Source organism: Seriola aureovittata, chromosome 2 (genome assembly GCF_021018895.1).
Source record: "Seriola aureovittata isolate HTS-2021-v1 ecotype China chromosome 2, ASM2101889v1, whole genome shotgun sequence".
In the NCBI taxonomy this organism is placed as follows: domain Eukaryota; kingdom Metazoa; phylum Chordata; class Actinopteri; order Carangiformes; family Carangidae; genus Seriola; species Seriola aureovittata.
Genome location: NC_079365.1, coordinates 11,594,553 through 11,619,474, shown reverse-complemented (window position 1 = coordinate 11,619,474; position 24,922 = coordinate 11,594,553). Strand labels below are relative to the sequence as shown.

General features: G+C 41.9%; 2 protein-coding genes across 5 annotated transcripts in view; one reads left to right on the top strand and one right to left on the bottom strand.

The window, feature by feature from the left end:
• Positions 1-3,982: 3,982 nt before the first annotated feature.
• Positions 3,983-11,281, top strand: LOC130182960 (twist-related protein 2-like). Its single transcript, XM_056398203.1, has 2 exons — positions 3,983-5,157; positions 10,115-11,281. Exon 1 carries the CDS (start codon positions 4,244-4,246, stop codon positions 4,814-4,816), a length of 573 nt encoding a protein of 190 aa, XP_056254178.1. The 5' UTR covers positions 3,983-4,243; the 3' UTR covers positions 4,817-5,157; positions 10,115-11,281.
• A 78-nt stretch (positions 11,282-11,359) lies between these two features.
• LOC130182938 (histone deacetylase 7-like) overlaps positions 11,360-24,922 on the bottom strand; it is a 41,511-nt gene continuing 27,948 nt past the window's right edge. For 3 of the 4 annotated variants that reach the window (XM_056398165.1, XM_056398174.1, XM_056398182.1), the window contains exons 16-25: positions 24,701-24,808; positions 24,409-24,464; positions 23,037-23,124; positions 22,463-22,582; positions 19,802-19,899; positions 16,365-16,483; positions 15,801-15,934; positions 15,617-15,701; positions 13,996-14,143; positions 11,360-13,895 (exon numbers count right to left, since the gene is read on the bottom strand). In XM_056398165.1, coding sequence (XP_056254140.1) covers positions 13,853-13,895; positions 13,996-14,143; positions 15,617-15,701; positions 15,801-15,934; positions 16,365-16,483; positions 19,802-19,899; positions 22,463-22,582; positions 23,037-23,124; positions 24,409-24,464; positions 24,701-24,808 — 999 coding nt within the window. In that variant the 3' untranslated portion in view covers positions 11,360-13,852. Of the gene's footprint in view, positions 13,896-13,995; positions 14,144-15,616; positions 15,702-15,800; positions 15,935-16,364; positions 16,484-17,281; positions 17,557-19,801; positions 19,900-22,462; positions 22,583-23,036; positions 23,125-24,408; positions 24,465-24,700; positions 24,809-24,922 lie in introns of those variants that run through there. The other variant, XM_056398190.1, reaches the window with a different exon arrangement.

The window sequence follows — 24,922 nt, the reverse complement described above, 5'->3', positions numbered from 1 at the left end:
AAACAAAAAAAAAAACCTTGCAACCTGCAAAATTACATTTTCACTCAAATACTGTGATTGATTCACAGAGCTACAGTTTATCACTGGTTTCCAGCTCAAACCAGTAAAGCAGAGAAAAAAAGACAGAAATCCCTCTTGTGAAATAACTAAAACTTTGTCAGACAACTTTGGCAGAAAGCTAGAAACCTAGGAAAAAGCTAATTAAGAAAATTAGTTCTCAGGGCCTTTAAGGACATCTCGTCCATGCTGAAATATTAGTGATGTAATACAACTTGGAGTAGGAGTTGAAATCTGAATATTCACTTTCTTTTAGATGAGAAGATCTTTGCTGCTTTCATGTTTGTACGGTAAATATGATTATAGCTAGCAGCTGGCTAACTTAGCTCAGCGTACACACTGTAAACAGGGAGAAACAGATGGTCCAGTGTGTAGTATAAAAGTGTAAATGGTCGTTTTTACACTTTTCTGTAGGTGAATTTTAGAGGTGCTGGTTGGTGGATTTTGTTACATTCTGATAGAGCCAGGCTAACTGTTTCCCTGTGTTTCCAGTCTTTATGCTAATCTAAGCTAACCAGCTGTTGGCTGTAGCTTTATATTTAGCGAACAAAGTTTGGAGTGGTATAAATCTTCTCATCCAGCTCTTGGCAAAAAAGAGTGAATATGAGTATTTTGCAAAATGTTGAAATATTCCTTTAATTTAACTGACCATCAACCAGAAAAGGCAGGTGAAGACTTGATTCTGTTCAAAACAAAAAACATTGTGCTCATTAGTTTGCAAGACGTCTGCCCCCCTTTCACCCCACCCAGTTCCATCCACACTAACCCCCACCTAGCATGCACCTTCACCCCTCGGCTCCCCACCCCCCACCCCCCACCCCCAACTCCCCCATCACGCTCCTCCCGAACCCCTCTAAGTGGATACCCCACAGGAAGGGCTTCTCCAGGGGGGAAATGGGTCCCAGATGTCTGCCTTTGTGCCACTATAGGCTCCTAGGGAGGGATGGAGCAGTGGAAGGATGGGTACGATGGGGGGAGAGGGCGTAGTGCGCTGTGTGCAAACATTAATAACGGCAGCCGGGAGGGTGAAGAAACTCCCAGGGTGAAGGTGAGGGGGAATTTAATGATTGGCTCCTTTTGTTGAGCCAGCGTGGATTTCCAAACACATCAGTTATGATTGGTCATCCCGCTGCTCTCCTACCAGCTGAGTACGTCACCGCAGAGCTTCGACCTTTTGGTGTATGACGGTAATTGAACTGACTGCATTACGAACTTAAAGAAACTTTTTTTTTTCTGAACTTCAAAGATTCAACATGGCCGCTTTTCAGTGCTGTATTTCAGTCAGGACCAAACCATATGGTGTAGAGACAGAAATAGACAATACATACTTCTTTGATATCCAACCTCCAACCCCCTGTGTGTATGTGTAAGCGTATATATATTGATATATATTGATATGTGTATGATCTGTTTTCAGCTCCAGAAAGGGTAAATTACGACCCCCATGGAAATAAAATGAAGAGGAGAGCAGGACCTGAGTGTTTAGTGAAACATTATGTCAAGACTCTGACAAGGAAATGAAATGTGCAACATCAATCAGCTTATGAGGACAGAGATCAAACGAGCCTCCACACTCCTGCATCTGGTTCTGTTTGGACAGCCTCACTTTCCCCCCCTTTTCTCCCTCTCCTTTCTTCTCCTTTTCTTTTCCCCTTTTCCCATTCTTCTCCCATTCTCTCTCTCTCTCTCTCTCCCTCTCTCTTTTTTCTCCCCTTCTGTTCTCCTATGTGCCACGACATTCCTGTTGGCCAACTCGCTTCGTTAGCTCATTTTTTCCATGATGGTGGCACACAGCCACGCTTTCTCTAAAAGGTAAGCGGCAGCTCCCGAGATTAGCCTCAGCAACAATGACTTTCCTGTCCCTCCGCTGTCTCCACCAGAGCTCCCAATAAGCCCTGGTTCTAATACCAGTTAATCCTGGAGCTGACTTGGCTTGTTATGTAAATACAACCTCGTATAATTCATTGTCTCTGTCCACGGGCTTGCTTTGATGGCCAGATGAATTTTTTTTTTCTTCTGAGTTGATTGAACCCAACTGGGATCAAGCTACTTTCCGTTCAACGTCGCTCTCTGAATGAAATGTAAACCAGTGCAATCACGGGGCTCATCAAAAATCTTCTGAACCGCTCTCTGCACATACGGCCCTTCAAATGCTGCAGCAATCACACCCAAATTGTTGGCTAGAAGCTGTCAAGCAGCGTGTGGAGAATCATATGAGATTTAGTTACAACTCATGAAAGGTTTGTTGGTAAATAATACCAGTTTCTGGTAGAATGCCTCTCCGCGTCTTCACATAGTAACATCTCAGGACAGCGACTGAATTCAAATCGGTTTTGGAAACATGAAGGATGTAATGACTCTTCCACAAAGATATGTTTAGAAGTATTCAAATTTAAAGGCTTCTATTAACTATGCTGTCATCAAAAAGTACAAAATTTCTGCAAACTTAGAGCAGCGGAAAACTCCCCACAAGATTTCTCTGCAGTGATCCACACATGAGTCACGCATGTTGTGACGCATGAAGATATAAATGGACACAATGTTGGGAAACTGATTGGGATTTGATGGTAGATTTACGCAAGACTTAGTCATTTGTTCAATCCTTGGATTGTTTTACCTTTGTTGTCCGAGGTCAGATTGAACAAACATGAGCTGCACATTGTCATTTTCTCAAGAAGAACCTGCCCGCTGTGTCATGACTGCAAACGTGTAGAAAATGTGTTTAAGTGGCTGCAGACCCAGATGGGCTCACCGTGTGAAGGTGGAACATGTGTCGGCTCTGCCTCGAGGCCATGGATGGCACAATTAGGTGCTCTCTCACCTCTGCAGACTGAGGTCACTGGGCCACTGAGGTCAGGGGTTATTTAGGGTCCTGTCTGCGCTCCCTTCCTGATCCACCACAGAGGAGAAGGACAGCTGACGTCAGCAGTGATATTGGAGGTGTTTATTCATTAAGAACTTTTTCTAAAACAAACACTGGTCTGCTGTTGAGAGTGGTGTTTTGGTAATTCATTGTACATGAGTGTCTCAGAGACAATGATGTGTCAGGAAAAAACTCATCTTGTGAAATTCTTTCCAGGATGCATGCTTTCACAAGCTCACATTTTCTCTCAGATCTGCTTAAAGTTGCTGCGGCCAAACAGATTTATGAACAATCTTTTTTTTGATTTGCAGGACTTTACCATCTGTCATGGCAAAATGTAGAATTTATGTCATTTATAAATGTAAATTCCACACCAGTAAGTGCAATATATAACCCATAAATCCTCCCTTGGGCTTTTAATCTGCATTATTTTCATTGACTTGGTCAGCGTTGTGGTTCCATGGTTTAACAGATTTGTTTTTATAGTGTTTGGTTTATCAGCATAGTAAGGATCGTGGCAGAGAAACGTTAGTGCGAACTCAGTTGTTCTCATGTTAAGGAGAAATGAAAAACGTTTAGCACTACATCAGCTCCTATGATTTATGATTGTTACGTTGCACACTTGTTGTAAAATTTGGTGTTAAGAATGTGTAATTATGAAAATATCATATAAAGAGTAGTCAGCATTAAAGCTAATACTCATGGCTGATGGAAATAAAAGGCTTAGACTGATTTCTGTACTGATAACGAATTGATGAACGAGAATGCAGACACGAGGCTGCATGTGGACTGACGCTCCAGCCCAAATCTGGAACCCATAAAGCCTCAGACATCTCTGCAACATTAGACACAGCACTTCTTATTGGCTGAGAGCGCCACTTACCCCCTTACTCTATCGCCCGCCCAGATAACATTCACTTCCTGCTTTCCTGCCTGTCTCAGGCCGGATCACGCCCTCTGGAAGTCCGTGGAGCCAATGAAAAGTACTCGCAGGCCCCGGGTTAGTGTTTGGGTATAAAAGAGGTAGAGGTGGACCTGCCTGTCAGATGGTTTGTTGTTGTTCTGTCTGCCAGGTTGAGAGGGGAATGTGAAAGTGAGAAATTTAACAAGGTAACCGGGGAAACAGGACAGCCAGAGCAACGTCCAATCCGATGGAGCTTCAGCAGCCGTAACTTTGTTTGACGGAGGACCAGAGTTTTGTTGCACAAGCTTGTCAAGCTCAGGTTTGTTGAAGCTATCAGCAGGGGTAAGCAGGTGAAAAAAAGAGCCGTACGACGTCCTGTTTCTGCAGTGGAGTGTAGAAAGTCTTTTGTGGACGGTACAATGAGAGAAGAGGTGTCCTGCACCAACTCCCCTGAAGGAGGGCTGGGGGCCAGCGAAGAAGAGCTGGAGAGGGGATCGAAGAAGACCCTTCAAACAGGAAACCGAAAACGTTCCCCTTACCCCAAGAAGGACAGCCTCGGTCAGGCAGAGGAGAGCAGCACCGGCAGCCCCAACAGCCAGCTGCCGTCTGGACCGAAGAGGTTGAAGAAGAGCCCTTCCACAGTCGTGTCATTGGCCCCAACGTCGCTGGGCCCCAGGCCAGAGCAGCCCTTCGAGGACCTCCACTCTCAGCGCGTCATAGCCAACGTGCGAGAGCGTCAACGCACTCAGTCTCTGAACGACGCCTTCGCCTCTCTACGCAAGATCATCCCCACGCTACCTTCAGACAAGCTGAGCAAGATCCAGATCCTGAAGCTAGCCTCGCGCTACATCGACTTCCTCTACCAGGTGCTGCAGAGTGACGAGATGGACGCCAAGCTGGCCAGCTGCAACTACCTGGCCCACGAAAGACTCAGCTACGCCTTCTCTGTCTGGAGGATGGAGGGGGCCTGGGCCATGTCTACTAGCCACTAGGACCCCCTCAAACTTTTCTCCTAAATCCTCTCGTGTCCACATCTCCACCCCACCGCCTCTGTCTGTGTTTACGCCATTTCCTGACCTCTGAACCTCTGAATTCATGTCTTCTGGTCTGATCTTTATCTTTTCATCTCAAACCTTTGCATACATTTCTCACTCTGCTCAGTCTCAGTGCTCCATAATGTTTCACTCCATTAACATCCACTAAAATCCATAGTTGGGTTATGTGCAACTAAAACCTCTTGCAGTTCACTCTGTTTCCCTCCATTGTTTCCACTTCCCCTGTCGGTCCCACAGTTTAGTCCAGTGCAACAAGACGCTCCACTGCAGCCCCTCAGGTATGGACACAACTTACAAACACACACACACACACACACACACACACACACACACACACACACACACACACACACACACACAATACATAGTGTTGTGCAGATACATTCAAGAACAGATACAGAAATCATAAATACAAACACGCACTTCTGTGTTCTCCATATCACCAGCACATGGACATGAACAATCTGTGTTGGTCTTTATTTTCACGTTCAAAATAGTTAAAACAAGAGTTCTTCAGTACAGTATTTTACATTAGCCTTTCAGCTCAACAAATAAATAACAACAAACAAAATAAGATTAAATAAAAAGTATCCACAAATGTGTACTGCTCATTTGTTCAAAGGAATCTTATTGAAAATAGATTAAAAGCACAAACAATTACAATCCATAAATGCTCTAAATTTTAACTTTATAATTCATTGTGAGAAAATGCTGCACTGAAGTGAATTAATATGTGAGCATCTATAAAGTTCAACAGGGAAACAAAAACTGTGAATAAAGTGAAATGAAATGTATCTATGAACAAATTATAAAAAACCTCCAAAGAAATGGCGTCTTTTTCAATTTGTGGAGTTTTAGTTTTTTAAATTCAAAATTTCTTTGCTAATATGAAAAAAATGTGTTCCATAATATTTTAGAAAAAGACTTGTCTTTCAGTTAATTGAATAAAAATGAGAATAAGTTATAACTTATCTCCAACAATTCTATGAAACAAAATTATTTTCAATTGTTCGCTGATCACTACAACTGCTCAACGTTTTTATTTTGTAAAGTGTAATAATGTGCTGTGAATTGTTGAATTGCTGATGTTTAGTTGTTTGTTGTTACATTAAACATAAATGTTATGTTGCTCAGACAACACAAAGTTTTCACATAAATCAAGCACTGGGTCTGTGTCAGCTGGTGTAAATTATTCTGCCATTTTGGGTGGGAATGTTGCAAGAAAAAAAGTTCTCCATCTCAGGAGACCATTCTTGTCAAATAAAAGTCATCTAGACATATTGGAAACAGTAAAGACCAGATTCAAACAAACTTAACTCGTAATATACAGTTAATCTATCATGTCAGACTGCAAAACAAAATGCGTCATATTACATTTTAAAAATTAAAAAAGTGATCAACAAATGAGATATAATAAGTCATTTTAAAATCAGATTGCAAAGTATTAAACATTAGTAAAAAGACATAAAACAAATGTCTGTAAATTCTGTGAATTCTCTTCACACATTTAATTTACGAGCAAACCTCTGCCTACACGTTTATGAACCTTTCTCTCTTTAAACATCAAGAATAAACCTCCATTGATCCCAAACACTGATTTACAGGAACGACTCCTCTTTAAAAATATGTTTCCCCACAGTGACAACACTGAAGCCAGGGCCTCAACAAATAACATGAACAACAAGACTTGGCACGATAAATGCAACGACTTAGCTCAAACCTAATCAAAGGTAGAGTATAGATTTACACAGAGCTTCTCTGAGCGCCTTGGTTATTTCACTTTATTAACTAAAACGAACTAACAGCACATTATCATGGTAATCTAAACTGTGCTGCTCCAGTGTTTGACAGACCTCTGATGTATTTAAGACAAATGTTTTCCTCCAGAATCTGTGGGATCGACTTCACACAGGGTCTGTTTTTTTTCAGCCGTTTTAACAGACACCAGATTCCTGCACAGGTACAGCATGAAAGGAGGAAAAGAAAGGGAGGGTGAAAAAAAAGTGTGGGCACATCTCTCTCTCTCTCTCTCTCTCTTGCTCTCTCTCTCTCCCTGCAGCCTTGCCCTCTCTCCTCAGGATCTTGTATCGTGCAATCAGGCCCCGCCGGGGCCCAGACAAGCAGGAACCTTTAGATTGGAAACAGTTGTGAGGTATTAGGAAGGTGTGTGTACCAGGGTTAGGGTCAGGCACATGGGCCTGTGTGTGTCAGCGCATGTGCATGTGCATATGCACTGGTGTGTATTTGTGTGTATGTGTTTGTAGTGGGCTTTAATTAGCTTGTGCATGTATGTGTGTGTGTGTGTGTGTGTGTGTGTGTCTGTGTGTGTGTGTGTGTGTGTGTCTGTGTGTATGTGTGTGTGTGTGTGTGTGTGTGTGTGTGTGTGTGTATGTGTGTGTGTGTCTGTGTGTGTGTGTGTGTGTATGTGTGTGTGTGTGTGTGTGTGTGTGTGTGCGTGCGTGCGTGTGTTTCTATCTGAACACATCTGTAGATTAGTAAACAGGAATATGCTTACAGATGTTGTTTCAGCGATTTTATCTCACTCATCTCCTGGTTTTAGTTTGATAAGACTTAGAGTTACATTTCTGCAAGGAGGCATCTAGGAAGTCCTTCAAAATAAAATGCCAACATAAATTATAAGTATTTAATGCAAAAAGAGTGACGAGTTGGTAGGTGACAAGGTGCAGAGACCGTGTAGAGATGACTGTGTGTTGCTATGCTGGAAGGAATACACACCTTTGATCAGCTAGATGACAGGTCAAGGTAAACATATAACAAACAGACACACACAGCTCTGTGAGCAGATTACAAGCACATTATACACTGTGCAGGAATCAGTGACTCACACATAATACTACAAGTACAACATCCTATACATTACACTGTCCAGACACACACGCACACACACACACACACATGCAGCCGCCGGCCATGTGCACACTCCAGGTGTTCCGCTCTGCGCTATTATCAAACCTCCAGCGGCCTCTGCAGCAGACGTCGAGGGCTCCAGTCAGCGCTGTGGATGGAAAGCCAAGGCCCCAGCACGTGGAGCCGAATGTCCTTGAACACAACGCGGTAGTTATTACCCACCACTTTGCCTGCTCTGCCTGTTGTCATCAGCTCTGCAGGGGCTGCCGCAGAAAGTGCCAGAAACCTGAGGCCTGGTACTGACCTGAACATTCAATTCTAAAGGAGCAGATGAGGTTAGAGAGAGTCAGGCAAACTTCAAAGACAGAGTCTGCATGCATGTGTGAGTGTGTGTGTGGTGTTTTTTCTTTTTTAAACAGCAAGCACATTTAAGAAGATATATGAACGTTGCACAGTCTGTCACTCTTACATGTGAATACAGTGTGCAGAATATCAAGGATGTCATCAAAATGCTGAGCAGCAGCCTCTGAAGTTTTCTGTAAGCTGAAAAACCCTATAATCATGAAAACACTTCACAATAAGTGTCTATTTTTTTTTCAGTCAGTGATTTAATTCAGTGGCAATTCCTCAGGCTGTAATTTGTGCTGATGAATTAGATGGCAGTAAATTGCAAAGTGTTCCTGTTATTTTTCCAACACAGTTTTTTTTTTTGTACTGAGGAGATAGGTAGATAATTGGTTTTACCCGACTTCACACCATCAGTGTACTTCAGGGAAAAATACAAGTTTCTTCTATATTTTCTGCTTTATGTGTAGAAAAGCCCAAAAGTATTTTCCTTGAGAGGCTGTAGCATGCACACACACTAACATGAATGCACTGCGGACAGGTCTGAGCATTTTGATGAGCATGATTTCATGACATGTGGGTGTCTGGCTCAGCATGTGACTTTCAGAATGAGAGGATTGTTTTGTTTGAGTTGGAAAAAAACAATACTCTCCCTTCTGTTTATACTATAATCAAAATGCCTGTCACTGCTCTTTCCTCTGCCGGAACCTCTGGCTCTGCTGCGTCCATGTGTGTGCGTGTGTGTGTGTGTGCGTGTGTGTGTGTGTGTGTGTGTTTCTTTTACAGTTTGGACTGACCAGCTGTTGGACGCTCTTCTGTGCATATTAAATCTCTGGCTTTCACTCTGGACTGATTTGGGACCAGATGTAAAGTCCTCTGCGGCTCATCTGCGTTTTTAAAAGCCCCATCCAGAAGTTGTGGCTTCTGATAGTCATCTTTATTTTTAGAGAGCCAAACTATGAGCTGAGCGCAGGTGGGAGGGTTTTGTGTGTGTGAGTGTGTGTGTGTATTGATGTGTGTGTGTTTGACTACTGCATGCATATGTGCTTGTTTGTATGTGTTGGCCTTCCTCAGGCAGCTGCAGGGATAGAGGGCCATGGGGGAATGACTTCTGGTTTGACACGTAGGCAACAAAATGCCACATAACTGAAGTTCAAAATGCATCAGGGTCTGTCAAACATTCACGCACACATGTACAATTCACAGAAACAAACAAAAAAAAGACTTATTTATGATTTAGAATAAAAGGTCAAATCATTTTTAAAGTGTAAAATAAAAAGAAATGCTCCCAAAAAAACCTAGAGAATTGTTTTTTTAACGAATATCCCTCATGTTCAGGTGGGCAATCTGAATCCAGGGCAGAACTGGCAGACGCCGCCAATAAAAACTAGGGTGCAGAGAGGCAATTACTGAATGTAAATACATTGAATGGCTACTGCTGAAAATATGCAGACCACAAGCAGTATCAAAAATGAGGTTTGATTATATGAAAACCTTTAGGATTGTCTAACTAGGCAGAGTGATTGACTTTCTGTAAAAAGAAAAAGCAGATGAATAAAACAGAAGACCGCTTTACCATTATAGGAAAAAAAAAAAAAAAGCTTTTCTGTCAATTAACACATTCATGCTTTTATGGCATAATGAAAGTCATGTGATGGGACGACACCCACAAACATACGTGTTTGCTGGACCGGTTGTTTCTCTCAGCACAGAAAAACACAGTGTCATTAAGGAGGAGTGAGAGCGGGCCAGATGAAATGTTTGCTTGTTAAAACAAGAGAAGTTGACGTTAGAGAGCTGTAGACATTTTTCCACTTTCCACTAAACAGAAGTGTTTGTTTGTTTGTACACAGATTTTATAACCCCAACACACAACTCAAAGACTTTCACTGGATTTTTATTTTTTTATTTTATTTTTGCACATGCAGGCCTACGCCACCGCTTCAGACTGATACATGTCTTCTTATCTGAAATGTGTTATGCTGAATGATGTTAACTCATCTGTGTTTCTCATCTCTGCAGAAAACCCACAAATGGAAAATTCTCAACATTCAAAGTAGAAATTTGTTCCTGCCTCACCAGCCATCCCCGCTTTTTTTTTTTTTTTTTTATCTTAAAAAAAAATCTTTTTTTCTCTTTCTCCGGACACGTGCTCGACTCATGACACTGAGATGTATATTCTTGTCTGTAACTGTTTTCGCTGAGTGTTTCTGAAACACTGCTGAGGAGACGTGACAGTCCAGTCAAGCGCTGAACATTTTGAATGGTGAAAACAAGAAAAAAACAAACCAACTAATAAACAAACAAACAGCTGGCCTGCGGTGACAATGAAACAAAATGGCTGCTGGTTCGAGTGCCTTGGGTAACACCATGATAACCATCATCCACCCGACTCTTCACATCGGATGACTCACTGCCAGACAGACATTAAGATGACTAATGATAATGGCACAGTGATGGTTAGAGGGCGGTCACAGCCAATGAATGTTTACAGCTAAAATGCTAATAAGCTAATCGTTCTGGCTCTCAAAACCCCGTCTCGTGGGAAAAAGAAGAGCATGAGGAATCTGACGCAGATCTTCTTCTTTGTTGTGCTGTAGTAACTGGATAGCTTTCTGTGTATTTTGGACTTTTTTTTTTTAAAGTGTATCTGTTTGTGAATTTGGTGTATGGACACTGTAACTCTGCTAATGCATTATACTTGGCTTTAATGTAAAATGTCCATGGGAAAATGACTTAAACCACTGATCACTACTCAACATTGGGATATTTTTTTACTTCAGTTTTTCTGTTATTAGTGAGCGTAGCAGAAAGTTGTATTTTAAAATGCTAAATCAGTGTTTGTCTGCTATTTCCTGTAGCTTTAAAAAATAGCTTTGCAAACTTGACTATTTTCAATAAAGGATGCAAAAAAAAAAAAAAAAAAAAAGAATCTAAAGTTTCTTGTAAAATTTGCCAAAGTGACGATGATTACAGCCACAGTATAGAGGAATCATTTGTAACCATAACTCGTCTAATTGCTGTTCGCTCATGTTTCTTCTGTATTTGCTTTTGGTCATCTTTATCGTGTCGGCTCCTGTGGACAATAAATATTTTCTTGATGCTGTATATAAGTGCAATATTTTGATAATCAAGCGAATAATACATGACATGTTGGCAAGCTATGAGATATGAGAGAAAGCTGTGGGGAATTTGCTGCAATCAAATAATGCAAGATTAACAAGGTTCAAAAGAGAATGCCATTGGAAATAAATAAATCAATAAATCTTATTCAAATGTATATAATTTACCTTTATTAAGGCTTTTTTGGAAACAAAAGTGGTAGAAAAAGACAAAAAACAAAATAAAGTCATTATGTACACTGTACAGAAAAAAATCAGTCAGTTCTGATAAAACTGGACTTGGCCTGCAGTTTTAATTAAGATCCTGTTTGTTGATGCTACCTTCATACAGGTTGGTCAGCTTGATACTTCAAGGCACATGGGCTGATAATTTGGTCTCTACATACGCATGGGATTAATTTTCTCCGATCAAATACAAAAATAAGTCATTAAGACAAAAGATAAGACATGAGATATGTAAGGTCACTGTCATGAACGTGCTCGTGACGCTACGTAAAGTGACGCTCCTCTGAAGGACTGGAGCTGAGACGGCTCCGTTTTCTCTCACTGCCATGTGTTTTCACATTTGCATTAGATCAGCAAAGGTTTGACAGGCTTTGAGTTACATACATCACGCAACATAAAGAAAGAAAAAAAAAAGAGCAAACATACTGTATTAAAAAATAACCTATAGCACCATCAAAAGTGTGTTACACATGCAAAGAGCACTTCAAAGACAGAATCTGAAAGTATAAATAGAAGTCATGTAGGTTTTTTTTTTGAGAAATGAATTTGTTTATATATCCATCCTGTGCTTTTGGTGCTGTTCAACTGTTTGGATAGAAAAAAGAAACATTCACAAACTCTTCAAAGTCTTTGAAGTTCTTTAAGCCATGCCAGTCCAGGGACGGCACATTGTTCTCATAAACTTTGGTTGCGCTTAACCTGTGTCCAATTGCATTGTGTGGATATTCAACTATCTCAGTATTATTGCTCCATCCTAACTGCTAAAATGTCCTTGTTTGGTCCGGGCAGCAAAACATCCCAGCATCCTGCTGACAATAAACAGAACAGCACTTCTAAAATGACGAACAAAGGACAGCTCACTTTATCCTTGTTACAAAAGAAAGAAATGTATAAAATAAATTTACAAAATACAGCAGGAATGCTCATCCACAGGTAGAAACACTGGTCCACTTAACAAACAAGATCAAAGTTCAAAGTTTAAGACCAAAGTCATTCTGACCCTCCCATCCTGAGGGCATTTTAAGTGCACTTTGTGTGTGTGATTGTCATAAAGTCCATGTGGCTTTGGATGTGAGTCTCATCCAAGATGTCAAAATCAACCTCCTGACAGAGAAGACGTGATCTGCATTTTTATATACAATCATTTCTGAGTGGTCAAGCTGCACTGAGGCATCATGGGTGAATTCTGTCTTTGCTGACATGTATAAAATCTCTTTGAGAGTGACAACTTTCTCCCCTGATATCGATGCTCCAGTGACTAGAGGTATTAGCTCATCATTGTGACTAATGCCACAGATACAAACTACAGTATGTCTATACATTTAAGATACACTTCTGATGTGTCTTCTTTCATCTGTCCGCGAGCAATAACAATAACTGCAGCCATCTAGAGCCTTGCTGCATGTGCTCGCCTGACAGGCCAAGAAGAAGAAAAAAAAAAAGAAGAAAGATTTAAGAAAATATGTGGACATACAAAACAATATGAAACATATGTATCTCAGACTTCACTGTAGCTTCACTCTGGATTACTGGATTCGTAAACAAAAAAAAAATCTCATGCTGACATTCACAGAAATGTGTGTCATAGGTCAAATGAATGAATATTCAAATTAATTCAAAATATGAGCAAACGAGATGTTTGATTGTCAATATCCGTCTTCTCTATTTCACATTACCATTACAGAACGGTACAGTGCAAAAAAAAAAAAGATCAGAGAAGATCTTTTCCTTCATTGGATCTTTGTCAGCTGCAGACAAATGACATCATCATAGCAGGACACGTTTTAAGTGCAGCGCGGATGTGTCTGCTCTCCTTCACAGGCACGTCCTGTGGGGACGACTCCTTCCGCTCTGAGTGATTGGCTCCAGTAAGCCGAGATGACCTCTGGCCCCCCTGCTTCAAGGTTACAACAGTCCGAGTGGTCACGCGCAGGTCTCGTGGGAGACGTTAACAAGGTGAATGTTTAAAGTCACAGAGCTGTGTGTTCATGCTACGTCATGCTGGCAGCTCCAAATGCTACAGGAGTGAACATCCTTCATTAGTCTGCCTCTGGCTGTCTTTCTGTTCAACTTTCTCTCAGTCCAGTGTGTGACATCCCCTTCAGGAAGAGCCTGTGGAGGCGTCATGAGAATATGAATGTTGTCCAGGTGTCCAGGTCTGCTGTTGCTCAGTGTGTGTTCGAATCAGAGTGGTTGATCCAGTAGTACTGCAGCCAGTAGTAATGCAGGTGGAGGAGTTTCTGTGAGGCGATGAATACAGTGGTTGAACTGAGGAGGACATCTGGTTCCACTGATGGTCCAAATGCATAGCTCTGTGTGTGTGTGTACATGTGTGAGTGAGTGAGTGTGAGAGAGTGTGTGTGTGTGTGTCCATTGAGACTTGGTTGAAGGCAGCTGTCAAGAGAATATTTCTTCAGAGAGAATCACCTTTCTCTGTCAGTTTATCTGGCTGTTTCCTTAATAAATGAGAGAAGGAGAAAGATTTAAATGTTAAATGTTAAATCAAGTACAGCGTTTTAATTTGTTAAAGCAGAAGTTATCTAACATCGTCCTTACCTGTCAGACATGAGAGATCCCATTGACAATGCGGCGATGGCGCTGACGGCCTCGCTGTCCGAATCTCGTCTCAGCCGTCGTCTCTGGGCTTGCAGGTAGGACAGATCCACAGTGGCGGCCGAATCCTTCACACTCTGCCAGTATTCACCTGCAGGGAGCAAAAGGATGGAAAAAGGGAGAGGAGGAAGGAAATACGAGAGAGAAAGATTAATGGCCTCAGTCGTTGGTATTTCAGTGTTGTTTTCATCCTGAATGGTTCCTTCAGGGAAAGTGCCTGTGCTGCATTAATAAAAAGCACTACTTGGTGTTTGATCCAGCAGTTGTAGCTGTTTGATCTGAATATAAGCATTGACTATGATATAAACAGCCCATGGTCTAAATATCCCTGTTGATAATTTCAGAAATGTAAACTCAAATTCAATCTCTCCTCTCAAGGTCTCCAGGCTTGAGTCCTGTGACACACAGTGGAAGTAAAAATCAATCAGTGTTTGCAAATGTGTTCGTCTATGAGCATGTGTGTGTTCTGGCTGTGCATGCAACTCACACATATTTCACCCCGGGTCTAAATTATGGGCTTAACATTCTTGTGGCTTTGCAAATATTTTTAATTAATCTAATTTGGTTGGGATAACATTTGTGTGCAATCAGGAGGGGATGTTGCGAAGGTCGTGTGCCAGAGAAGTGTTTGAAGATAATTGGAGCCAGGGCGGGCCGTATGTGTGTGTGTGTGTGTGTGTGTGTGTGTGTGTGTGTGTGTGTGTGTGTGTGTTTGAGTGTGCGTGTGTGTGTGTGTGTGTGTGTGTGGGACGGCTTGAGGGAGGGATGGGAGACAGGGATGTAAAGGAGGAGAGGTGGACAGAGAGCAGGACCGATAAGGAGACAGAGGGGAGAGATTGCTGAGTGGAGAAATAAAGAGACTAAAGTTGTAGAGAACAGAAATGTGAAGATGAAATTCTGAACAGCTCTTAGAAACACAGAGAAATCTTTTCTCATCAACTAATTTGTAATAATAATACTCAATACATGGCTGTTTTGATGCAAAATAAAACAATACAATAGTAGCACAATATACAGAGATTAAAATCTCCATATAACTGTATTGAAATTTTACAGTCCCTTCTCTGTTGCTCTTAATTTCATTGATTTTGGGCTGTATCAATAAAAATGGACTTTCTCCCACGTCCAAGATGTTGAACATACTGGTATGGTTACTAACTGGAGCATCAGTAACAAGTGGATTTCTTTGATCTCATCTTCAAATTACAACCAGTTGAAAATCAGTTTATTCATGTATTCACTTCAAACCAACTGATGGAAATATTTTTACATTTACATCACATATTTACTGTGACGTTTCAAAAGTGTGTGACTTTTGCAACTGAGAGAGTGCGATATTAAAGTCTACTGAAAGAGATGATGGTGGTGAGAGAAAAAGAGAAATCGTGCACTTAAAGGTTAGACGTTAGATACAGAAAGACTTTTCTCCTGTTTCTAAATGTTTTCCACACTTAAGACTCAATACAACAAAAAACATTCAAAAATGTTTTAGCATGTATTTTTCTCAGTGTAAACCCTCGGACTGAGGCTTCAGGCTGTGTTGTGTTGAGGAGTCAGTTCTCACCCTGAAACTGGATGACTCTCTGCAGCGACTGGACAGCGTTTTCACAAGGCTTCTGGTCCAACACAGACTGGGACAGTGGCTCCACCTGGGACGCAACCCGGAATAAGTGGTTAGAGGATTGAACGTACTGTATATATTGCAAAAGCACAAAAATATATGTACAAACACAACGCACACATCTCACCTCCATGCCCAACAAGGCACTGACGCAGGCTTCAGAGGCGTCACAGATGGCTTTGAGGTCATGCCCCCCCTCCAGAGCCAGCACTACCCGACCACCAGCCAGTGACATGAGCTGACGGGTGAGGAAGCCGAAACCTGAAAACAGACACACATACAGAGGTTGAGCCAGATATTGACCGGTCAGCAATTTATCTGTAGATGTGGATTAATGAGAATAAAGGAATCTTTATTTTCCACTTCAGCTTCATGCTGTTATCGCACCAATAGTTCACAGAGATGAGTCCGGCCTTGAAGATGCAATTCAGTTCTATTCATAAGACTGCTCATCTTTTATGATAGAAATGATTCAAGGAGATTTATGAGACACAAGTGTAATCCATATTTCAAGACTAAAAAGTAGTTCCCAAAACAAAATAAAATCTCAAATCACTCTACAAAACAATAATTCCTTTCCCACGTTGTACTCAAGAAGTTAGGATTGTTTTGATCAAAACTGCACTTCTGTGTGCGACTATGTAAATGTGAATATATGCTGTATGGAAATGAGGGGCTGACTGAGCCTTACACTTGGCTGTGACCTTGTAGCCTCCCAGTGATGACGAATGTCCTTCAACAGCATCAAAGCCAGCTGACACCAGCACTACATCGGGGGAAAACTCGTGGGCAATGGGCATCACCACGGCTCTGAGGAGGACGAGAGGAAACAAACACTGTATGTTATGTTGCATTCATTTAAGACGCGTGGCGGTGTAGCTGAAAGAGTACATACAGTATAAGATATCATGTTTTCAACAGGTGTTTATGATTTGTGAGAACCGAGTGAGTACAATATAATACCGTGAGCGAGGAAGTCACTGCACAATTGATTTAACATCAGAATAGATTGACAAAGATTTATTATTGTAATGAACAGAATTTTAAGTTGCCTGAAAATTTAAAAAAATCAGACTGAATCATGGCATAGTTACGGTGATTGATTTGAAACGGGAACACGTGTACGAAACAGGATTTTTTTTCTGGATTGTTAACTGCAAACATTTACTTCATTGTAACCTCCCTCCGTTTGAAAATGATGAAAGATAAATTGTCAAAGGCCACATTCCAAGTGCTTGATCTCTGTTCTTGATCCGCTCCTACTCCTGGTAAGTAGCCAACACCAGAAGGTGGGGTAGCTCCCAGGTGTGAATGTGTGCAAAAAAGAAGCATGAGTACTCTGCAAACCTTTCCTGGATATATAAAGATGAAAAAAACAGTCTGAGCAAAGACTCAAATTCACATCTTTAGGTAGGTGGCTAATACCGAAGAGTTTCTGTTTTTGCACATGACACAAGCAGATAAAAATGAGACCCTTGACATATCTGGGCTGTGACGCCCACATGCTGTATACTCAACTCAGGGTAGACCACTTTCCTCGCTTCTATGCTCTCCTCCTCACTTCCTCTCGTCTCCTGCTGCCAGTTATTTAGCAAGAGCGCATGGTCCATGCCGCGTTTGATTCTCTCTCTCTCTCTCTCTCCTTCTCTCTCTCTCTTTCTCTCAGCGGCAGTTCAAAGGCGCTTGTGTGGGTCTGGTTCCTATTAGGAGCTCGTCCCTCTTCTCACGTCACTGACAGCCAGCCATCTGGGATCCATTGGGCCTAATTACGCCGCCTTTGGATTCCCTAACAATGCACCCCCCACTTCTTGTCCTCTCTTCTGCTCTCCTCTCCTCTGCTGCATTCTCCTCTCCTCCATAGTCTGTCATTTGTCAGTAGCCACCTAGAAATACACATGAAAATATCTGCATGCACCCATGCATGGTACACACAGGCCAAAATAGACATATACGCATGCTCTTCCTTTGAAACTGGATGTTACGCGTGTGTGCCGTGCTACCGGTGATTACACTGACCTTAGGTTCTGACCACCTTAGTAATCCTCCACACATATATACACACACACACTACGTCATGACACTTAATCTCAACGCAGCTGAGCTTTTCTTGATTGTACTGGAGTCCTACCACCGCTCTCAACCACAATATTTCCCCTTTCACTAACACACCCGAACACAGAGACACACATCATCAACAGCCGCACTCTGGCTAGTTCTTCTGTTCCATCCCAAAGAGAAACACACAGTCTGGAACCCTCTGTTGTCTAAATTATGTATTCAAATTGAATTACAGAACTGGCACCAGACTAGATACTTAATTGCATAAACATGAATTCATGATGCATTAAATTTTGTCTGTATAGTGTGTTATGCATTTATTCGTACCAGTTAATCCACAGAATGGTGGCAGCGTTTACTGAAAACTTATTCAAACATTTGTGTAGTATGTGTTTTTCTGTGCTCTTTCGTGCATTTTGCGTCTTGATTAAACCTTGATTATCTTGCTGCAACTTTGCAACTCCAGATGACATTTTATTGTTAATTAGATAGTTCACAGTGGCAGTAAATAAGGGGTTGTTCCCCGTGATAACATATGACAAAGGTCACTGGCCGGATATGCACCCCGGATATCACAGCTACACGGAATGTGCCTCAAACCACTGGACCACCAGGACACTCCTTCGCCACAGAGCTTTGATATGGGGAAAAGTTCCTAGGAGTAACACACAATACGGTACAGTACTACAGTGTGGTTAACTGAGGAAGTTTTACACATGAAAACACTTGCCATTCCCCAAACTGGATGAAAAATACCAAAACCAGACGCCTGCTCAGGAAAGGACCCGTTGTCTCTTAATTAGCATCCAGGGCTCCAGTAAACACTGGACTTAGTGTTTCCGAGCCTGCCTATTGGGTCTATGGATTTTACCAGTATGGGTTAGCTCATTAGCATCTTTCCTTTGACGAGGGGCCCACCCACTGTGTGTGCTGCATGCAGCACCATGTAGAGCTCACATACTGTTTAATCATTTGGTGGTGAGCCAGTGTTGTTGACAGAAATACTCTGAGTTCATTACTGTGCAGAGCAGAACCAAACCATATTCATTCAGGAAAAATGGCTTGAATGAAAAGAGAAGTGTGGTGAGAGCAAAGGTGTTTCATGAACACATCGGTGTGTTTTTTAGTGTTGTTTAGTTTTAGGGTTATCACTGCAAAAACCTTAAATCAAAGACTTTACACTCATGACTGTCATGCTACAGAGCAAATCAGGGATCGGATGTGAAACCTACTTGAGATGCTGAATAAGATCCAACATTACATTATAGCATTATACAAAAGTACACAAAAGCGTAAGAACAAGTGTAATAAAAAAAGAGTGTTGTATTCCAGTGCAGATGAGAAGTTACGAGCTCCAAAATTTGAGAATGGGCTTAAACCAGGAAGAGAAAAATAATGGCTTACTGTTTATCCGCTTGGCACACACACACGTCATTCACATTCATGGAAAAAAACCCCTCATTTTCCTGTTCTTCATGAAAATAATGTTTTGTGCTTTTTCGTGACCTGGCTATTTTCTGTGTTTATTCTAAATCTGCCAGTTTTATTAGCTAAACTGACCTGAATAACAATCTTGACAGAAGTGTAACTCATCTGATTTACAGACGCCTGTTGAATAATCATTTTGGGTGGGAGGGAAGACGGGGATCTATGCATTTGATTGGATTTAAATTTTACTGGGTGCAGTTGCATTTTCACGATCATTTCAAGATAGTAACTGTAGTTTAGCTGACAAATAAAAGCCAATATAATGTTCTCAGGGGTGAATTACCTATATTAAGTTGGAAGTCTATGAAAGTTGATTTTTATATTGCAATGACACCAATTGAAGCCGACAACTGTCTAGAAGGTCTACAAGTAACCAAACATACTCACCAATATGAACACTGTGTTATGCTTTGGTAAACTGTCAACGGCAATGTAGGCAGGTATATCTAATTTGTAGCAAATGTGTTTGAACATGCTGAAATACCACTGCAGACCTTGAATGTTAGATTTTTAATTGTTGAGCACTACAGTATGAGAGACACATAATAGGGCAAACAGAGACAGGCTGACTTAAATCTTTACCTGAATGCAGCCAGGTACTCAGCATCTCCCATCGGCGGGTTCAAACCTCCTGTCCACCCTACATTCACATTGAAGCCTTCGCCTGCACCTGCACCCACCTGGATGGAGGGAGAGAGGGGAGGAGGTGAGAGAGCAAGAGAGTGAGAAAAAGAAGTCTTTGTGAACGTCAAGAAAGTTAATGAGTCCCAGTGAAAGTTGAGAAACTGTGTGACGATGACAGATTTGCGTCAAATGTTCACAAAATCAGCACGGCTGTTGCAAAACTTGCAGCAATTGAGGGAAAGTGACTGCATCTCTTTAAGGCAACACCAGGGAGTGATTATGATTCCTAAATGAAAGACGGATGGCTGTTAATTCAACACCCCTGTCTCTCCATTTTGATTTTGATACAATTTGTCAAATGGCCTTATAAATCAGTTGGAGCCACAACAGAGCTACACCCGTTTATGGTTCCCAAGCTTTAGGCAAAAGCTATACTGGAAAATATTTCACATTTGGAAACTGCTGCTGATATGCACTGTATGTTGTAAAATGTTCTATTTACATATCAAAAATGTATGTATTTGCATATCACATGTCATATAAAACTAACATGGCGTACTTCTCTAAACTACTGATTTACATGTACATTTTACAATATCCTGTATATGATTTTAGAGGATTTTTAGCTGTACTGAGATTGGTGTCTACTCTCAAAATGCCAAGCGGACTCGATGGAGCTCATCTCAGTTTGACCTCACATACTTGGGGCAGAGTGAACTGAGGCCCGGGTCTTGGAAGGAGGATTCCTGCCTCTCTCTTTGTAGTCCTGCTAGCAGCCATTTAGCCGTTCTCTGAGCCTTTCACCATCAGTCAATGTGTCAGTTTGAGGGGAGAATGAGGAGGTTGATTGACACACTCTTGGCAACAAGGCGTGGTAATTTCCTTTGTGTGTGTGTGTGTGTGTGTGTGTGTGTGTGTGTGTGTATGTGCGTGTGTATGGGTGTGAGAGGATGTTTGAAAGAGAAAGAATGCTGATGAGCATCACAGAGCGTCTGTCTCCATTCTTCTCTCAGTGGACGGGATGTTCACAGGGCAAACGAAAAACACATGAGGCCTCCTGTCCTCTGCCAACTGGTAATGTACCCGCATGCACACGCACGTGCACACAGATACACACACATAGCCGCGCGCGCGCATACACACAAACACACACACACACACACACACACACACACACACACACACAAATAATTCCTGCTATTGCTCCAAGTCTCTTGTGCTCCTCTGTCCTCTTTCTCTCTTTCATGTTTTGAGAGTTGCTGGACTGGATTAGGCCTCTGCTGGTTTCTGTGTGGTACGCGGCACTCTCTGTTATAGCTATGACATCACACCCCTACCCCATGGTGTGTTATATACCTACACGGGGGACAGCAAGACTCCAGAGGTTTACCACACAGCTCAACAGAGGTTGAGGGGCCACTTTAGGCAAAGCCACATCCAAGTCAGCAAAGCGTTTTATGTACCGTCCCTCATCAGGGGATTTTATGGGAAAACATTGACTATTTTATCCTCTTATTATTGTGGAGGAGGATGGGACTATGAGGAGGGGATGTGGGGGACTGGATGGGTGGTTAACACCACCGTGGGTTTGGGTCAATTCATCTGAATGGAGATAGTCATCACACTTGGTTTCTGGTAAGACCGCAGGCAGAATTCATAGGCATCCCAGTTTCCTGTATGCAAACAAAGGCATGCAATTCCACAGTACACATCCTGTTGTAAGGTTCTGACATCCAAAACCATGCAATTTTTCAAATGATCTAGGGAATTAAACCTACGGTGGATACACCAAAACATAATGTGATAAACACACTTGCAGCATGTAGAAATTTCATGTTGAATATATCAAAAAGTTATTTTGCTAACAAAGACAATGCAACGGTGACAATGGACAAAGGTAAACAAGCTAACGTGACATTCTAAATTGTCTTTCAAATGATTTACTTTAAGCCATTTTCAGATTAAATTCATGAGAAGCACTTTGACTTCTGATTTATCCTGTAACCAGCTCAAATTACTGGATCACATTGTTTAGATTCCAGTGGTACTAGTAAAATGTGTTTGTTCTAATCATGACAACTCTGACTGGTCTGAGGTCCAATCGGAGGCAAGATATTTTAATCCCCAAGCCCTGTACAGTGCGATCTATAGTAACCGGTCCCACTTTTTCCCTGTGCAGGACAGACTCTGTGATCACGAAAATCAATCATCATGAACACATTTAGGTTATAATTAGGGCTTAAATCATGTAGATAATTCCTGGATTTATTGTTACAATCATTCTTCTTGTTTTGACAAGTAAATGCTAAACATGAGGCTCCTGAGCTCCCTAATGTCCCAATGGAATCACATAACTACCAAATATTCATATCTATCTTCACATGAGACATGGGTGGTATTACTATAACTGTGCATCTTTAAGAGTCAGAGTAAAATCGGGATAATTGCTATCCAGAAACTACTCTACAAAGAGAACCTGTCTTATATGTATTTAGGCTTAAGTTATCATGTTCACAAGAAGGCATATGCAGACACACACAAACACCCAGACATCACCATGACAACACAAACAAAAGCAGAAAAACACACCACTGCTTTGGAGGACTGTTTTGTAACTACCTCACTGGGATGTCCACTACCAGGAAAGAAGTTGCCATCGTCATAGCGGTGTAGAGAGATGTACAGCACACTTGGGTCGTTATAGAAAGCTTCCTGGGTGCCGTTGCCATGGTGAACGTCCTGGACAACGAATGAATGACAGATTAATAAAACCAGCACAGATTTTCTCTGTCAATGGTAAATGTGTTTTAATCTAAAAGCTTTTCGATGAAACAGGTAGTAATTAGTGGTTGATGCAGTCATATGTCAGAGAGCATGGCGTGTGTAAAGACATGTTGCAGGCCTGTGTGCACACACATGGTGAACAGAGATGATCACCTGGCTGCTGATCAGTATCTGTGTTCATATGATGTGTGTGTGACTATTCTAAGCATACGTGACAGTTCAGATCACACATGGAGAACAGAGATAACGGTGTCTAAATGAAAAAGTGATATATAGCAGCGCTACTGTACAGGGCTGCTCTGCTTCTAGGGCCATATTCGTGCCCATGATACATTTGTATGCCTGTGCATGTGTTTTCATTCCTGCCCATGTGGGGACCAGTGGTGCTGGTCATGTGGTGGGTCCTCACCCAGTCAACGATGAGGATCTTGCTGACGTTGAGTTTGTGTTGGAGTTGCTTGGCAGCGATGGCCACAGAGTTGAAGAAACAGAAGCCCCTGTGGACAAACAGACAGGAACAAAGGCAGCCACATGTGTTTATCAGGACATCTTCACAAAATTAATATCATAGAATCACCATATGGACCTTAGGAACCTCAAAGGCATTTCTCCAGTTATCTGGTGTCATATGGTGGCTATTCAGTCCAGGCTGTGACAGTCACAGCACTGACTCCAGTACAAGTCATAGAACGAAACTCCTGCCACGCAAACATTTACTACAAATATTTGAGAAATGAGGATGTTTCATTTCAACTTGTTTTGTATTTCATCTTTCACTGCTGACAAAGAAAAATGTCTTTTCATAGCACACCACTGTGCTGAGTCTAAAAACCTGTACTCTGAAATGCAGAAACCACAAATTTTGTGACAAACAGAAAACTATGCTTATCATAAAATTCACTCCACGTTCCAAATGATAACATAGTGTGAATTGCTGGCAGGACGTGTGAGATCATTTCAGAGAAATGAACTCACAACTTGGCACAGCAGTACCCTCAACACTCGCTGTCTACAGTAAAGGTATGAAAAAAAAGTGTTGATGTATCAAAAACAATGGAGGAATGTTGGAGGTGGCAGTGTCAGCACGGGTCGTAAACCAAGAGTGTCTTTGTGTGAGTGTGTGCGTGGACGGTATATCATATATGCTGCTCAAACTCTACTCATCAAGAAAAAGTCATTATCATCCCATAAATAACCAGTGTCAGGCAGTGCTGAGCACACACAGCCCCAGCTGAGTGTGGTTACTTGGCTAATGCCTCCTATCAAAGACTAATACAAACCCATGCACACAACACAAGTACACACGCTCACACAAATTCACACACACACACACACACACACACACACACACACACACACACACACACACACACACACACACACAGTTCTTTTGAGGTGCTTTGCTCTGTGTCCTGAAAGCTTGAAAGAAATTGAGTGGAGGAGGTAGGTTGCCTCAGGCATCAGGCAGGTAGCACGCACACACACACACACACGCACACACACACACACACGCATCAACGCACGCACACACACACACACACACACACACACACACACACACACACACACACACACACACACACACACATTAAGAGAGAGACACGGGGGCCCTCTAACTCTCTCTCTTGCTCAGAAGTGTAGCTGATCTGTAATAAATCCTTTGAAACACTTTGCTGAGACCTCCTGGCTCCTGGTATGTGTGTGTGTGTGTGTGTGTGTGTGTGTGTGTGTGTGTGTGTGTGTGTGTGTGTGTGTGTGTGTGTGCATGCTGCTGTACTTACTGAGGGGAGGACTGGGTTGCATGGTGTCCAGGGGGCCTCACCACAGCAAAGCCATTCTGTGAGACGAGAGCAAAACCCTCAACACCTTGCTGCTTTCATAAATCAAACAGTTTTAAAAGGTTTGCATATTTATGTTGCTGTAAATACGTTTAAATTACAGTCAACAGCTGAAATATCCAGGGGAGTTACCAAAGTATACTGTATATTATTGTGTTTACCCCACAACCAGTAACACAGCACGCTGAGAAAACACATGTCAGAGATGATAAAGTACTTGATAAGAAGGGCACACCTTTAGCTCTCCTTGTGCGACTTTCAGTGCCAGGTCTGTGACACATCCTGCAGCGATACGGGAAGCTGCTGATGTGTGAAGTTCATTCCAGATTGTATCGATATCTACCTGTCAGTAAAACAGTGATGAGACAAGTAAAGTAAGTTCAAAAGTCAGCCACAGATGTTAAATGAAGATGCAATTAAAATGAGCTTTGTTGAAGGGTTAGAAAGTTACTGCATT

Excerpts from the sequence above, each read along its gene's own strand:
- LOC130182960 (XM_056398203.1), top strand. The coding sequence starts at position 4,244 with ATGAGAGAAGAGGTGTCCTGCACCAACTCCCCTGAAGGAGGGCTGGGG.